Source organism: Syngnathus scovelli, chromosome 9 (genome assembly GCF_024217435.2).
Source record: "Syngnathus scovelli strain Florida chromosome 9, RoL_Ssco_1.2, whole genome shotgun sequence".
Classification (NCBI taxonomy): domain Eukaryota; kingdom Metazoa; phylum Chordata; class Actinopteri; order Syngnathiformes; family Syngnathidae; genus Syngnathus; species Syngnathus scovelli.
In genome coordinates this window covers 4722674-4741062 of record NC_090855.1, presented here as the reverse complement: position 1 = coordinate 4741062, position 18389 = coordinate 4722674, and the positions used below count along the sequence as shown (strand labels likewise).

At 39.3% G+C, this 18389-nt stretch overlaps 1 protein-coding gene across 1 annotated transcript; it reads left to right on the top strand.

Annotated features, from left to right (window-relative positions):
- The first annotated feature begins 4143 nt into the window (after positions 1-4143).
- On the top strand, positions 4144-7921 carry spaca6 (sperm acrosome associated 6). The gene is made up of 9 exons (XM_049731337.2): positions 4144-4466; positions 5063-5140; positions 5349-5420; positions 5633-5653; positions 5726-5797; positions 6127-6230; positions 6351-6507; positions 7299-7473; positions 7571-7921. Exons 1-9 carry the CDS (start codon positions 4271-4273, stop codon positions 7629-7631), a joined length of 936 nt encoding a protein of 311 aa, XP_049587294.1. The 5' UTR covers positions 4144-4270; the 3' UTR covers positions 7632-7921.
- Positions 7922-18389: the final 10468 nt, after the last annotated feature.

Sequence of the window (18389 nt, the reverse complement as noted above, 5' to 3'; positions counted from 1 at the left end):
CTATGACATCAGACGTACGCCAATTAAATGTGTATGTGCCTTGCACACAGCCGTCGCCCCGTTTTCTGCTTTGAGCGGGGCGCCGGTCTGTAATATTCTTAATTGGACTGACTCAGGCGCATGTTTGAGATGACTTGAACGGTAAATCCTTCATCTTAAATGTTGTTTTCATTTTCTTAGCAGACAGCTGCGGAACCAGTGACGCAATCTGTATTTTTTGATAAGGTAAGGGTGATGTCGTCAGCTTTTTTTTTCTGTCACCATTTAGATCACATTTCACCTCACTTGAATGTCTGTTAGACGCCGCTATATGTCAATAAAATGACATTTATTCTCCGGCTTTGCATCTCCTCCTAATATTCATGTGCCATGATTTGTATGAGCCGTTCATCAAATGGCCCGGCGGCCAGCAAAATGGACACCAAGACGACGGACACGATCATACCGAGATCGCTGTCTTACTATTTCAACTGACCGTGAGCTGCAGGGAACAACCAAGAGACGGGTCGGTCGGTGCCGCAGCATCCGAAAAGTGAGATGAGGTCACATCTTTGTCTCGGCGCTGCGGCCATCGTTAGTCTTTCCCCCTTTTCCTGTCGTCGGCATCATACCGGCAGTGGCTGTTTTTTTTTTTTGTTTTTTTTTAATTTGCCAGTATGCCCCTCTGTCCCTGAGACCCTTAACCTGTGAGGTCAAAGCAGGTCACAGGTGAGGTCCTCGGGAACAGGGCTGCATTCAGTTTCAACGCTCCTTTCAAAGCTGCATTGCCGTTTGAGATCCAATGTTTTGTAGAGTCTCGTGATTTTACACTCCTGAAATCAAAAATCTCACAGAATGAGCCCAAATCACAGCTGGGGAACCGTTTTCCAATCAAGGACTGTTCATGACGTCTTCCAAAGGTTTTTGATCGAAAAAAGCGTCCCATGGGATCTCAGCCATGTGTTAGAGTGTCTGGCGGCCAAGTTTGGATCGCACGGTAAAGGCCAGACAAAGGTTCTCAGGGGGGGCGACTCAGCTGGCTGGCTTTGTGACATACACCCTAAGCAGGGCCAAGGAAGACCGCCAGGAGTCGCGACCCCGCCAGTTTTGTCGTCATGGTGCACTTTTATCCATTTGTACGTTTTTCTCTGTTGTCAATAAAAAATTACAAGTTGTGATGCAATCACGCAGACTTTATTCATGTCTTGTTTTCAAACTTTTTTTTGTGACTATCAGGGACAAAATTAGTGGAATCCACAAGACAAAAATGCTTCTCGCCATTATATATATTTTTTTCAATGTCAGCATTTCCCCACACGTCTACTAAAAATGTTTAAGGAATCTCTGTTATTTATTATGGTCTATGTTGTTTTGCTACGTTTCTACATACCAATCCTAATTTTCTCTAAATCTCCAGTTTCACCATATTGTTAAATGGCTGCAATGTTTAACCTATAAAAAATGTGTTTGTTCAGATATACCTGCAGTTGAGTAAATAAACACCCCCAAACGCTGTTGTACAAAAATCACTAGTTGTTAGAAATGTATGAATGAGCACATTTTTAAGTGTTGTAGGACATTACGAGATTCAATCAAAGTGCCCTTGGCAGTGCACAAATCAGTGTCTCTCTCTCTCTCGCCCTCTCCACACTTTACACACTTGAGATTTTCCCTATAGGTTTGCAAACTTTGGCAGTCCAACAGCCGACTTTTGTCTCATATTGATTGGCTTGTCTACAGCGAGACAGATGAACGCATTAGTAGCGCGTTCACCCTGCCACTGGAAATATATTAAGTTGGTGTATTAGGCGCCCTGTCTGGTTGCCATGGCGACACACCAGAGTGAGGCGGGAGGATGGTAGACAAGTGGGGGATACAGGATGTGATGAGGCGTGCGGCGTGATTTGTAGTCCCGCCGGCTCACTCGCTCTCCCCCTTTTTTCACTTGTGGCCTCGCTCACCTCTTCCTCTTGCCTCCATGTTGTCCCTTTCCTTGCCTGTACGCCTTCATTGTTTCATTTTACCTCATTTGCTCGCTGCCACCAAGAACGTGCTTGGATTTCTCTGATCCTCCTGGAAGACCCGTTAGACATCATGGCCTTATTTATTTCTTTTGAAGCCTTCTTACCGACATTCTTCCTACTTCATCCACGTCATATACATCACATTACCCCCCACCCCACCCGCCCCTTGTAGAAACCCATCTTCAGCTCCAGCTCTCTGCTCTGCAGTAAAACTGGTGCATTGAGGTATACCGGAGAAGACAAAAGACGCAAGGGACGCGTCGGGAATGCACCCTTTGTAATTACCCATGTGGAGCCATATTTCTTAAGCGAAAAAATATGCCGACTTTTAAAAGATTACACTCGATGAGGGGAGGAAAATCAAAGTGGGCTTGCTTATTTGTGAGAAGCAGGATAATGCCATTTGGCATTCAAATGTAAGAAGAATAAAAAGAAGAAAAAGCTAATAATTTGTAATTGGCCATCTGAACTGTCCAGGCTGTTTCTCTTTGTCGCCTCTCAAATTGCAGATGAATGCAACCCTGTACTTGACTGAAGTTGTGTTTATGTCAGGGTCCGGGAGGTTTTTCTCTTTTCCACAGGGGGGCAGCCGTGAGCAGAGTGGCGGAGGACCTACAGGTGTGGCTGATCCCAACAGGTATGGCTGATCAGGTTCGTTAGGGGAAGGCTTTTAAGGAGCGTGCCTCCACGGACTTCCGACCGGCTCCACTCTGCTCAGACCGAACCGCTCACGATCCGCCATCACAGCTCCAATTCTGTACCCCTGGCTCGGACCCCCAGCGCTATTGCTTCCCTCACTCCCTTCGATAAAACTCCGCATCCATCTGGGACTCCTGATTGGTTTCTGCATGTGGGTCAAACAACTCGCTTAAACCATGACAGAAAGCAGCTCAAATGTGACTAAGTAAGTACAGACTCAGAGCAGGTTGCATTTGTTAACTGAAGAAAGAGCAACAGCTATGTGTACATATTTTTATTAGTTTATACAGACTTACATAATTTTACATCAATCATGTTAATGTGTAAATGAATATTGATATGTTTTCACCATGCATCACGGTTTCACATACGTTGTGCTGCGTTACTCTTTATGACCACTAGAGTGCAGCCTTGTGTCTCGAAACCTAGCAATTGGTGACTTGACAAATAAAAGCAAGAATTTTAAAATAGTAATTATTGGCACTGCTTCATATTTGAGTAATAGTCAAATGTCATCTGGCGTGTTTTTATTTGCACCTCTTAGTTTCATGTTCCTTCTTGTTTTTTTTCATTTGTTTGCACGGAGGTTTTTATGTGGTTGTGTTGAGCTGAATCTCCGCAGGCCCTTCCTGTTATTAACTGTAACCTTGATTGCATTACAGAGTGCTTAAACAAGCACTTAATTTTCTCTAAGCGTCACAGGTTGTTCGGGTCATTTATCGGTGTATTTATTTGCTCGTTTTCCATGCTGTGCATCACCTTGCTCAATTGATTTCCCCTGTTGGCATGGCATTTGCGCTGCTCCATCCAACACATAATGCTGCGAGCAAGGAACAATCAACCTGGGACAATTGTGATTTAAACACATTTTTCAGTGTTGGACGCAGTGTTAGCAATTTAAGCAAGAATCGTTCCACGTTTTGCAACCCAGGGTTGACAACGGAGAGGCTTTAAAAAAAAGTTAGTTTGCTGGCATGCCGGTAACGAAATGTTTCACACGTATGAAAATCAAATTGTGCAAGTTATTATATACTTGAATAAATACATTATGAATAAATCAAATGCATGTATTAAATTTATGTAAGGGACATTTTTCTTTAGCAACTTTGGCTTCAATATCATTGATATAAATATGTGCAATTGTGGAGATAATTATGTAACAAAATGCATGTGCTGTGCCATTGTCTTATTAAAAAGGAATTAAAACAAAACAAAGTCGCTAAGAGTAAAAGACAATGGACTGTAGACTTTTCATTAAAGGTTTAATCATATTATTGGACCTTTAATAAAAAATAAAGCACAAGGTACTCCCGCTTACAAATACTTTTACGAAATATTTTTGTATAGATTAAATCCTACAAGAAATTCATGAGGGGGGCGGGGGATTAGTGACGTAAGATTTCCCCAAAGGTCAAAGAAAACGATTATGTAGTATTATACTTTATACTATCTATTGATACAAACGTGTGACGAAGTGACGTCACGGTGACGCCACAATGGAGTTAACGTGCGTATAAGTCTCAATTTATTGGATTTGCCCAAATTTTCATGCACAAGAATATTATAAAATGTACGCATTGGCTTTGTGCTTTTTGTTTCTACGTGTGTTGTGTGACTATCACGAGCCGGTCGCGGGCTGCAGCCAATGCTTAGTAGAACTGACATTGAAATCTACCGTGTGTAGAAAAGCGAAAGCCGTGGATGTTTGCTTCAATAAATTTGATGTGTTTAACAGTGACGAAGTTGTCCAAGCCAGCAAAGTCGGTATGGACTCCATTTAAAATACTTGCACGAGCTAATGTCTAATGCAGGGGTACAAAAATATGATCTACAGTATATAGTCGTGAACAAATGTTCTAAGGAAATTAGGGATTCTGTCATAATTGTGAGTATTTTTGGTGGGGGCGGGGCTCATTTGCATAAGAAAAGAAAATATATCTGCTCACAACTGAACAAAAAGCTTATGTACTGAAATAATGATGGTGTCAATTCATAAATTGATTTAACCGGTACTATGTCTGCATCAATTTAGAGAATGGCAACAGGTAGGTGGATATACGCAGGTTTATTTTTCCTTCTGCTATCAGATGAAAGTGCATTTAATTATGCTGTTTGTCACAATATGTCAACGGCAGATATCATCAAATACTTCAAATTTTTTTTGGGACAAATTAAATGACGTGGTTTTCGACAGACACACTTTTAGCCTCCATCATGCTTCACAACATGAGCTTGTTTCTTTTTAATTTATCATATGATAATTATTGATTGTTGCATGTCTTTGGATGGGGGCTGTATTTGCTAACACCTTTCACAAATAATCTTTGGGCAGCACTATTTGTGTGTGTGTATGTAAACAGCAAAAACCCACGTGGAAGAACTGAAGGTGTTGTTGAAGACAAAGCTGGACGACCTGGTTCAGAAGACAACACACCATGGTAAAGAAGATAGCTAGGCTTGTACCATACAGTACTGCGCCTTTGTAAATACAATTTTTAACATGACTCCTAAATGACAATTAATTCTGCTCCAAAATGACATTAATATAGCTGAACATTTAATTTTGGTACGTAATTGCATATACTGTAGTTACAAAATGACACTGGCATTACAGTATGTGCATGTGTGTGTGCTCGTTCCTCTCAGACCCGCAATTTCTAACAAAGCTGCAGAAAGTAGTAGACGATTTCATCGCTGAAGCCTCCAAACTGCCTCGAGGTGAGACATGGTCTCCTCCCCTTCCATTCATCTTTTCATCCATAGTGATGCCCATATTGAGTCATTCTAGCTCCCTCTGATCTCTGTGCTTTCACTGTAATAGGCTAGTTATGTTATCACCATTTTTCATGCTCTGTGGAGAAGACAAGAACCTGTTAGTCGAACACGTGAGTGTCCGGTTGTAATCCCAGTAATGTGTTTTTTCCTTTCAGGCCAATGCACCCCCCCATGTGGTTAGTGTGAACATCCTCTCGAACGTTGCACAGGGCATTATGACATTTAGAATATTTTAATCCATCCATCAGGGTTCCAGGATGGCATGTTCAACTGTATTTTATGCAGGCTCGAACCCTGCGGTCTTCCTCTTGACTGTCCAGGTGAGAAGAAAAAAAAAAGTCGCAATCTGCATTTGACGCATCCTTACATAAGTCTGATTTCACACTCCCAAGCATCCTTGTTCCTGAAAACTCTCCGCTTTTGATCCTTGAAATGCTCTTAGTGCCGAGTCGGGATTTGCAGAAAGCAACTTGAGGCGAGGTTCTCTATCCCGCACACTGTTTTCAATTTAAGCTTCTTTATGCAAGGTGACAGTTGGTTTCGACACACTCTGGTATCATGTCAACCCCCGTACAGCACGACTCACTTCCACTCTTCCCCCTTCAAAGGTGACAAATGTACATCTTGTGTGTGCTTTGGTCTTTTTCAGTAAATAACAAAAGTGTGGAAGAGGGCAAGCCAATCCAACTGTTGTGCGACGCACCGTTTAAATTACCCCCAAGTACTGAGAACGTCTGGAGGTTTGCAGATTTTGTAAGTTTCATCTCTGCTATGACTTAACTCACAGCCGGTGCAGTTAAGAACAACGCAACAGAAGACGTTACACAAAATGAAATTTGCAGAGTAGTCAAAATGAAATGAATCTGCTGTTAGGTGAAGACTCAGGAGATGGAGATGTTTGAAGATGTGGTAGAAGGAAATGACAATTTATTCGCCATCTCATCGGCTACAAAGGACCATCAGGGCACCTACCAGTGTGAGATCATCGCCAATAAAGCATCAGTTGTCAGGATTTACTACTTTCTCACAGGTAGGAGAAACACATGACATGAGATACCAATAGCGAATGCGATTTTACAATATTACCGTATTGGCCCGAATAGAAGACGGTGTTTTTTTACATTGAAATAAGACTGAAAAAGTGGGAATCGTCTTACATTCGGGGTCTGGACATTCTACCCATTCACAACGCTAGATGGCGCCAGATATCTTCAAAGCAAATGCTGAACTTAACTCCCTACGCCAAAGCAAACTCCCGTCACGGAGAAGAAAGAGATCAGTCACAGGAGATTGGTTTATTAACATTTAAAAAAAAAAAACAGATGCCATTCATTTACAAATGTGATTGCACTTTAGTTTACATATTTAAACTTTCTAGATATTAAGATGTGATAGACAGTTTTTGCATGATTTGAATGAGGCAAAATAACATGGTGTTTCTCTCGAATATGTTAATATAATCATTGTTTGAGATGTACTGTAATTATAGTCTGTATAAAAATTAAATGTAATGTTCAAAAAGTCTTTTTTTAAACTTGAGTCTTGAAAAAGAGGGGGTCGTCTTTATATTTGGGCCTATACGGTGATGATGATGATGATAATTCTAATTATATTAATAATATCCACCCACGGGTATTATTATTTATTTTACATAATAGCAGGGACGCTGCATCAACATTGCACCTCTGCATTTTGTGCCTCTAGTACTTTTTTTTTATGAATGCATTTTTACTCTTTTAGTCCAGCATGCAATGTTTCCAACAATCCTTTTTTGCAAGTGATCTCTTTGTGTTCCATTTTCCACTGTTTCTTCTCCTCAAGTGATTTCCCAAAATGTGAAGGGCCATTCCGAGCTGGAGAAGATATTTGAGCTGTCTCTGCTGCCTGAAGAGAATTTACACGCTGAGTCACCTCCCCCCTCTCAGCAACTCCCATCAATTGTGCTAATCAGCTTCTGCTTTACATCTTTGCTGCTCCTCTTCAGTCTCACCTTGGGGTAAGATCAGGTTATTTGCATACTATATATACTAATCTTTGAATGGGTTACTTTTTCTGAGCTGTCAGATCTTAATTGTCATCATTGGCTTTTCCAGGGCTATCATATTGTGGAACTCAAGTGGCATTGAACACACCACACAAAAAGAACCACTGTGATCTTGAAAGATTCAAATAACAATTTTGGATTGACATCTTTTATTTCGAACTAATGAAATAGACAAAGATTACCGAGCGTCCCCTTTGCTATCAGCCAAAATCCCTTTTTTCATTTCCTCATTTAACACTGATTCCACTTGTTGGATGCTATTACCTGAACAAAAAATATTGGTGTCATCTGCAAAATTGACGAGTTTTTGTTCTCTAGATACTTTGCACATATCAGTTATATACAATGCCCTTATGCTTTGCTCGTTAGAGAAAAAAAAAAATAAACAAATAAAAATCAAGGCCATGCTTCTTTTCACCGCTAGAGGGCGAGAGAGACTAGTTTAAAGAGCAGCGTCCACTTGAGGGGTGGTTCTGGTTTTAACAACAATATTGATAGTGATGATAAAAATAGTGCATTAAATTAGATTGAATTAAATTAATTAAATTACATTGAATCAAATCATTGAATTGAACTGAAAATTGTCAATTGAATTAGAAATTTAATCGAATTGTCAATTGAATTGTATTACGGATAATAACACGCACGGATTGCAAGTGTGGCTCCTCCACAATTTAAACCCAGGAAAACTATTACAATTGATTTCATTTATACCGTTCTGTAGTTTTATTTTTCGTTTGTTAATTGAGAAGACTTCGTGGAAGATGTTCTTGATCCTTGTAGTTACTCATTTGGCCACAGGGAGACAGTACTAAGCGAATAATCACCTCTGTACACACCCCTGGGAAGAAAAAGGTCATCAATGAGCATTGGCATTTGAACCTTGCTGGGATTGTTATCTCGCTCGGGCTGTCTTTGGTTGGATACATTTCAGAAGAAGGTGTACTTGGTAAACATTTTATGAGAATAATGTGTATATTTGCTGAAGTTCATAGAAGAATAGCGCCTTTGTGATGGAGGCCTCACCTCCAAACACTTGATGTGTCAGAAGCCCTTTATGGTTAGGTCAAGAGATATTGAGAAATATGGAAGTTACATAAGCCCTTAAAAAAAATCTGATTGGAATAAAAAATGGACCCGCCCGGAAAATTGGGTTAATTGACCGAACTTCCTGGGTTGGTCCAATTTTTAACCCAGCAGTTTTTTAATGTAACATTTGCATACATTGTCTGCTGTTGTGTATTGTGTTAAAAAACACAAGCAACATTTGTTGTGCATGAGCCATTCAGACTGGAAACTTGGTTTCTAAACGTTTTCCCACCACAGGCTGCTCATATAAATAGAAAATCAAATTTTAAAAAGTGTTTTCACTAATGTCATTGTAATTTGTGGGAGCACTGCCATTCATCCATTCATCTACCCATTCTTTTTTCTGTACTGCTTATCAAAGTTGCAGGTTTGCTAGAGTCTATCTAGGCTGACTTGGGGTAAGAATCGCACCCTGAATTGTTTGCTAGCCAGTTTCACTTTATTAATGAATACCCAAAGACACCATTCATATATTGGAATGACATCAGTTTTATGGTTCTTTTGAATGTCCCTTTACGACTGCCGCATCATCGCTGTTCTGTCCATGAATTTCATCGGTAATCTTTTTGCAACGAGCCAGCAAATTGCTCAATGTTTCACAATCAGTTGAATTTGATTTCTTTTTAAAAATCGACAAGAGTATATCTCACCAATGAATCATTTCCTTAATAGTAAAGAAAAGTTGCAATACATTTTCCTTTGCAATGTTTTACGAAGCTGTGACTTAATTTTAGGAGCAACTTTCTAATTCTGCTGAGCCTTCCCCTCCCATGACCAAAAATAAAAATACGACGTAACTCGCAATAAATGTGAATCGCTTGGCTACATGTGATTTTGTTTTTGGCATTTTCCTGTGAAGGTCATCAATGTGGTGAAGGTAACTAATGCTCTGCCTAAGCAAGAAAAAGACGTTTTGTATTTTTGTACTTTGTGATTCATTGAAAACCTTTGAACAATGAAACAAGGTCTTGCTTACGTTGGTCGGAAGCCTCCATCTGGATTGATTTGCAACATGACGTTTACAAACAGTCCTGTGGTCAAAGCCACTGAATGTTGAGAGGAATTAAAATCACTCGTGCTTTTGATGACAACCCACTTGCAAAGTTTTGCAGAACATTTTGTTTTGTTCCAACGCTGGCAAAGAAACTAAATGCAGCCGTGCAAGGTGGTTCCAGGTCACCGAGGGAGATTTGGGATGTTTGCTCTCTCTGCACTACTGAATGACGTACATCTTGACCTTTTTTTTTTTTTTTGCAAAAAAAGTGACGAGTTCAGCAAGTGCGTACTGACAGAAATGAGACCTAACGTGTTGCTAAGTCCACCAGTTGTGAGACAAATGGAAAAGGTGGCAACACAACTTTTGAGGAGATTATCTCGCTTTCTCAAGCACTGATGATACTTTTCTCTCTTTTTTTTTTTCCTCTTTCTCTCTCTCTCCCGCTCTCGAATTGTCCTTTTAAAGCGAGTTCATCAATGGCTAAATTCTTGAAAAGATAAATGGCTTTAATTGTCTGCCATTATGTAATATAACTACCTGCCATAGGAAGATAACCATCATGCTAACGAGACACTCTTAAAATGAGTTTGACACTATTGCCCTACATGTTCCCGTGTGCATGGTTGAGCGTGTGGTGTTCCACTCACATAGGTATATATTCGGGTAAATAGAAAATGCTGTAAAATGGAAAGATATTACAAATGTGTATTTATCTTGGGTTTATTTTTTTTTGCTTAGATGACTCACAAATCAAACTTCAAATTATAATGAAGATAACAAAGTTCTCTCGTGTCCCACCCTTGTCCACTTGCTTATATTACATAAGCTTTGTGCGCGCGCGAAGGTTGAAATATTACAAGCATGGATGGCTCCCACACCTTGTGACTTTTGTCTCTGTAATTTCTTACTTTAACCACTCGTCTTTTTTTTTTTCATTCTCACATTTCATTCTTTGTGTATCCACACTCCTGTTTTGTAGCAAATATCAAGAAATGATAAAGCCAATAAATAAATAAATAAAGATCTTAGTGTTCCCCCTTTTAGTGTGTCAAGTAGGTTAAACCATTAACTTGACTAATAAAGATAATTTGGCATTTGGATGGCAAGCAATGGATTCCAGCAGTGGGGGTGTTAAAGGTCAAGTCCTTTTAGTTCTTTTTCTCTTTTTCTCCAAATGCCGCTCCTTAGTCTTTAATGTGTCCTGATATTGTTCTCATTTACCTGGTCCAGTTTTTCAACCAGGAAGGTTGTGAGTCATAATCGTGCACTCAAAATGAAGCATTATTATATCATAAGGGGAAAATACATTACATAAAATACGCAGCATTATTTGCTACATTGTAAATACTAAAGCGGTGCAGAAAATAGATGGAAGGATGTGTCAGAAATGTTCCAGGACTTGCGGCGCAAACAACTTTATTTCAAACTTTGACCTATCTCCTTTAATGTTAGCAAAGAGATCCTGCAGCGTTGACTTGAGATGATTTTTGTACAATTTGGTCTCTGATCAAAAACATTATTTTTCCCCAAATGTATTCATTCCCCATATGTTTCATTCTACATAAAATATAAATAATGCCTAGTCATCAAGTGAGGATGAAGTTTCTTGGTCCCTGATTTTGGGAAAAAAAAACTTAAAATACAAAATGTTTCAAAGCAAGTAAGAAAGGGGTGGCATATTTGTACTTTTCATGGTCCAGGATATTAAGAAACCTCAAGCATAAACTAATCACCCGTGAGGATGTGGTTATGTACTTGGCAGGTCAGCACATTAAATCATGAAGATATGGGTCACTGTCAAATGAAAAGGATTGCATTTGTTTTTGCGTCAGAGAAAATCACTAATTGTTATGTTACCGGTAATACCGTACGAAGGAAAAATGTTTTTGTTTCGCTTGAAATGTTCCGAAATACTTGCTATTGACTATATTTACAGGTCTGGCTTTGACTTTGACACCTATGATTTAAAGGATCGCTTGTAAAATTGATTTTATCGAGGCCTGCATATCATGATTAGTATGGTTTAGCATGTCTGCCTCACACGTGTGGTACTGTTTTCAAATCTCAGCTCTACCTTGTGTGGAGTTTATATGTTGCTTAGGTTTTCTCCAGATAGTCTGTCTTCTTCCCATTGTCCAACCAGGTTGACTGAAGACAGTCTAAACTGTCTAGAGATGTGAGTGTACGTATGAACGGCTGTTGCCCTGCAATTGGATGGCCACTGGTCCGGGGAATACCAGGCTTTGAAAAAGAAATTCGGGACAGGCAGCTCGGCGCCATGACTCCAATCAATAACAAGTGGGTTTAAAAAAATCGGAGTGGAGACGTACGATAATAGGACAGACATTCGCTACTGTGATTCTAAAACACAAAAGTTAAGCAGTTCCAATTCAAAAAAATGGGGAAAAAAAATGACAAGGATGCAAAAAACTGATCACGTGGATGATTGGAAAGTAGTAAAAAAATGACAATGGATTCATTGAGTTTATCAGGGATACTAAAGTACCCCCCCATAAAAATAATAATAATAATACGGTGAAGCATGGGTTAACATGTCCGCCTCAATAGATTCATTGAGTTTATCAGGGTATACTAAAGTACCATAAAATAATAATAATAAATAATACAGTGGAGCACGGGTTAGCACATCTGCCTCACAGTGCAACACGTGCGCTACCTCGTGAGGAAAATCTGTTCAGAATGGATTGATAAATATAAAGTAGCAACACAAAGTCATATGTAGTACATAAAAAGCAGGCATGACAACGTGAAAGACTAAACTAAAAACAAAGCACTAAACGATGGCATGTGATGTACATTTAATTATATTTCACCAACCTACACCAGCTTTAATTTATGCTGCTATAATTTGATTGAAATTCTCAAATCCATGTTGAAATTGTTCTACGATGATCTGACGTACGCAAATACCTCATTCCACCGATTTTTAAAAATTGTTTTGAAGCTCCTTGAACTTGTAATTTTACTGCCGGGGTTCCACTTATTGTATTTAATTTATTAAACGCTGGGTTTTCTTCTCGTGTCATGCCAAGTATGTGCTCTTGTCTCAGTGACGGTGCAGTGTGAGTGTGAGCGGACTGCGCGAGTCTTTAAAAAGGAGTAGTAAAATTCTAAATATAGTCAGACATGACTCATTGCCTCATCGTGACGTTTCACCGACATTGCTTGGACTTTTTCCACTGGTATTCTCTGTTGCCCTGGTAACCATAAATGCATTGTAGCATCAGAGCAGGAGGTGTCAACTCTATGCATGTAATCAAGAACATCTGAATGTACTTTGGTCTTCTCCACCCATATTGATATTAGGACAGGGTGTGAATTAGAATAAAAAAAAGGGTTAGACAGAGTCATAAGTCTTTCTATTTATTGGAGATTTTTTGTGTACAAGTCTTTCATACGTGTCCTAGAAAGCACCCATGGCCCACTTCTTTTGTTTTGTTTCAAACTGCCATGCATTTATCATCGTTGTAAATATTATGTCATCGTCATATTTTTACAAGTCCTTTAGTCGTCTTGCGTGGCAGCTCAATTGTTAGGTTGTGTTTTTCCGAAGGATCCTTTTAATCGGGGACAATGTGGGAAAAGTCCCTGTTATCCTTTGTGTTGAATCTTTAATGACGAGCGTTCAGCCTTTTATGACTGTGTCCTCATGAGAACTCTTGGGCAAAGTCAGACCCTGGATTACGTACGTGCTCATTGAACTTTACTGGAACTTCGAAAGTGGAAGACAGTCGTTAGTGTGACACTACAAATAATCGATTCCAGGATCAATCTGTTTACGATGGAGTTATGTTTCTACGGTGACTGTCATTTAAAATGGGACTTTGGCAATCTCCAACTTGCATTATTATATAATGAACTTTTGCTAGTGCAGTCACAAAGTTGTATAAACATTTCAAGGTCAATGTCAAAATAAATCAATCACATTAAAATGTAAGTATGAGATTATGAGATTGTTTTTATTTAAGTAAGAGATTATTATATAACTAACTTTTGCTAATGCAGTCACAAAGTTATGTAAACATTTCAAGGTCAATGTCAAAATAAATCAATCACATTAAAACTTAAGTATGGCATTAAATGTATGAGAACGCCCTGGAAGAAAGATATCAAACTCAAGGCCCAGATATGGCCCGCCACATCATTTTATGTGGCCCGTGAAGACAAATTTGGCATCGACTTTGTATTACTAAAATTACAAATTGTCTTGACTTTTTAAAAATAGAGATATTGCTAGCAATTTTTATTACCATTCATCTTTTGGAAACTATTTGAATAGGTTTTACTAGTCTCTGATTTTAAAACTAGTTATTCATTAGTTTGTTTTGTAGCCTATACTGTAAATAATATAAGGCGTTGACAGTCATAATGACCTTCCGAGGGAAACTATGACTACGATGCGGCTTGAGACACAAATGAGTTTGACTCCCCTGCTCTAAGAGGCTATGATGAACATTTTTGCAATGTTTATGTTCATTCAAATGTAAAAATAAAGTAACAATTGATTACTTTTGTAACTGGTGAGTGGTCGGCACATCACCGTTAAGAGGCTCTAATTTTTAACCTGAGCTCAGACTTTCTTGTGTGGAGGTTCCATTTTCTGCCTGTACTTATGTTGTTTTTGTTCAGATTAATCTGCTTTCCTCCCGCATGCCCAAAATATGCATGTTAAGTGAAGACTTAAAATCGTCTTTCGGTGAAAAGAGGAATGGCAGCCTACCCCTCACCCAGACAGACTCCACATAATCTGACATTTGATTTTCAGTTTTTACTGACGGCCAATTTGGTCGCTACAGAAGCGGAAGCAGGCAAGGAGTATTTTGGCAGCTCTTGTCGATGCTGAAGTAGTTAGGCGTGGTGTAATGTGGAAAGCGCCAGGGGGATGGTTGTTACAAAGTGATGGTGCGAACTTTGAAAAGAAAAACTAATATCGTTGTCGTAGTTGAAAAAAGTTGCAGCTCGTTAACGTCTGCTGAAATGCTCTCCTCCCTCCCTTACCTGTTCTGGAGACAGCTATCAGGCCCAGACGGACTTTTTCCCCCTTTCACTGACTATTATCTGCTCTAAGCATGAAAATTCCACGATCAGAGTGACCAACATTACCACTCTTATCATAAGATTTCCAACAGAAATGTAAACAACAAATTAAAGCTTTTTTTTTTTTTTAAAATGCAAATAAATTATCTAAATTTCAGAAAGCTTTTGTAATATTGTAAATGATTTAATTATCTATGCAGGACCCTAGCTTTGTAATAAAGTTTGGGTGGTGTACAATTAGAGGTGGAGTGGACACAAATGACTCAAAAGACTTGACATCTTGACCCCTGCACAGTTTTTTTTCCCATGCATTCTCTGCATAGAGGCAATTATGTTTATCTTTATGTTTTTATTGTTTTTATATCTTGACTTCCCATCAGCTGTCTCATACCAAAAAAAAAAAATTGAATACGCCCACACACTGGTCATGTCCTTTTTGTAGGTGAAAAAAAATATCACCATCATAAGGGCTGGGTTCCTCCGAGTTTTTTTTTAGCACTGTAATATGTGGGTGTGACTTTTTCTCAGCTGTCTGAGTCGCATCATTGCCAGCCGTTGTTGACTTCCTTCCTCTTGTCTGCTGTGCTGATGGGAAAAGCCAGAAGATAGCCATAGCTCACATCCAGACAACACTCACACAAAGACTAACGGGCAATGTTCTCTTAAAGAGGAAATGAAGTAAAAATTGATTTTGCAATAAAATGTTAAATGCAGTCCCACTAGTCTAAACATGGAATTCTGAATAGTATTAAGTTTGTGGAAGATGAATCAAGAAGCAAAATCCACCCATTTTTATCTATCTCAGGGGTCAGCCATTTTGTGCTAGCTTGGCGCTCGGGATAAAAAAAGGGCCCAAAATGCTCATATTATATCAAGTTAAAATAATGTCTTATTATTCACTAAAGGGATGGAAATCTGTCCTTTAATCGGATTCATTGATTAATGAAAAAAATATTGAAAGAATAATCGATTTTTGAAATAACTGTTAGCAAAACTCCCAGTTTCTGTAATTTTATAAGGGAAAAATGAATATAAATCCAAACAAAATGATGTTGAAACATCCTTCTGGAATGAATTGTTGCTTCATTCTACTTGTGCCAGTACGTGACATATCAGAAGTGCAGTTTGTCCCATCGGCTGCACTCATTGCAGTTCTATGAAAGAGCTGACGGCTTCTCGCAAAGATCAGACGGCTTCTCGCGAAACTCCAGTAAAATGCAATTAAGCCCCGAATAACGCTATGAAAAAAGTCTGTACACGTGCTTCTAATACGTACTGAATCAGTTCAGTCATGCAGTCCGGCCAAAACGCTTCCTCCTTTATGACGTTAGCGAGGGAGGAAAGCCCAGACAGGGTGGGGGAGGACAGCCTAATTGAAAACAGCCTCAAAGGGAAGCAATGTCGGCCTTTCGCCAGAACTCTCGTTGAACGCACTATATCACTAATGAGTCACGTCAACGCCAGCCTTAGAGAAATGCAGAAACTTTTACTCATATTCAATTGCCAAACTACAACTGCTTTGACAACCATTAGAGATGTTGACTCACTGACTGTCCGGATGAAAACGTGAGGTTTTTCACAATAGTTGCGGTTTAGTTGACGTCGGCTCTGACCTCATCTTGCATCTGGATGAGCAGTGTGTCTTCCGTGATGCAGCGTTTCTACATGGCAATGTCTGGCCCTCTACGTCCCAATTCTTGAGCCAGAAGCAGTAGCACTTTGCTTCTTTCAGTTGAGATAACCTCGGGCTTATCGACTTTTGCTAAATGAGCCTTCACTTTGCTACCCTCAAGACATTCAAACTGTCTGAACTTTCAACCCATTGACACAATAAAGAAGTGTGAAGCAACCGGTTCAGTGTCTCGGACACTTCTTCAACGCTGTCACAAGGTCTGAGGGTCCAACACGCAACTTCGGGTTTGGAGACAAGCACCTGAGCTCACGTTTTGTTTGTAGCTGCTGTTAATGTCCCCACTGCCAATCATCTTGAGAAATGTATCGTTCTGCTTGTTCCGATGTCAACGCGACACGAAGTCTTGCCAGACCTCCACTGAAATTTTCCATCATCTTGCTGTTTGCTATTAACTAGCCTGCTATCATCTGCTTCCAGCTCTTCCCTTAACCTTCGATGACAACGAGACACAGAATAGTGAGGACAATTGTGGAAAAATGACTCTTGACGACCCCACACCAAGCAATTAAGCACATTTACCAAACCACTCCAATTGAAAATCTGCAACCTATCATCAGATTATAAGATTCTACACGCAATATACCGTTTTGTATTTTTTTTTATTGCACAGGGCAAAAAGTGGGTCGTCAAAACGAGTGAAACTGGCAATAATAAGGTGAATTTTTTTTTTTTTTGACAGTCTGTTGGCAGCGATCAATCTACCCCTTCACTGACTGCACCAGTGAATTTTGGTGACAGAGACTGTCCGTACTTTACTTTCAAGACACAATTATATAAAGTGTTTTTGTAAAATACAAAACCAAGTTGTATTTAATTGATACAACTTGGCGTTGGCTGACAGCCCACCTAGTCTACATTGCTCAATGTGTGGCAGGCCTTAGAAAGAGCGTAAAAATATGCAGGTTGATGTGAATGTTTTTCAATTGTGACATGTCAAGGCCACATTACGTAAAATTTGTCAGAGTAATCATTTATCACATCCACACCTACAGTTAATGTATTGGTCCCGCACCCTCAAAACACACACTTAACAACACATTAAACATGAGTGACATGGGGACACTTGAGTGTGGAACAAAACTTGATTTGTATGGTCAAAAGACACATGAATGTTTGAGAGATTAGGTGCACCTTACTTGTGATGTCAAATTTCGTCATCATTATCCATTGATCTGTGTGACCTGAAAGTCATTGTTGAAGTTCAAATACATTCCGCCAATGGAAATATTTCCACATAAAGCAAAGATTCAACGGAAATTAGCTTGTAAGTGATAAAAACGGACTATCCTTCACTTTAATAATAAAAAAAAAAAAAACTAAATGACTGTGACAACAGCTGGCACACTTCTAAGGAAGACATGCTTTATCTTAGAGCCATATATGAGTAAGTCCAGTAAATAGATTTCATTTGCTTGCTGTCACGCTTTCACAATATTTTTTTTTATTGATGCGACTGAAAGTAACAGGTGTTCTTGCATAGAATGAATAAATACTTCAAAGTCCCAATGATCATCGTCACACACACATCTGGGTGTGGTGAAATTTGTCCTCTGCATTTAACCCATCCCCATGTGATTTTAATCCATCCCCTGGGGGAGAGGGGAGCAGTGAGCAGCAGCGGTGCCGCGCTCGGGAATCATTTGGTGATCTAACCCCCCAATTCCAACCCTTAATGCTGAGTGCCAAGCAGGGAGGCAATGGGTCCCATTTTTATAGTCTTTGGTATGACCCGGCCGGGGTTTGAACCCACAACCTTCCAGTCTCAGGGCGGACACTCTACTACTAGGCCACTGAGCTGGTTACAACATTTTGGCAAACAGCATGTCGGTGCCAAACACATTACAGTGATTTGACAAATAATTTTATGTTTGAAAATAAACTCAAATTATATTAAAAGCAATTGTAATTAAGATAACATGACTGTTCAACAAATAATGTTTTTTCCAGTGGTCAGTGTAGCTTATATAAATGATAGTTGTATACATTAAATATGCAAACAAATCAGTGTCACTTTGATTGATTTTTTTAAAA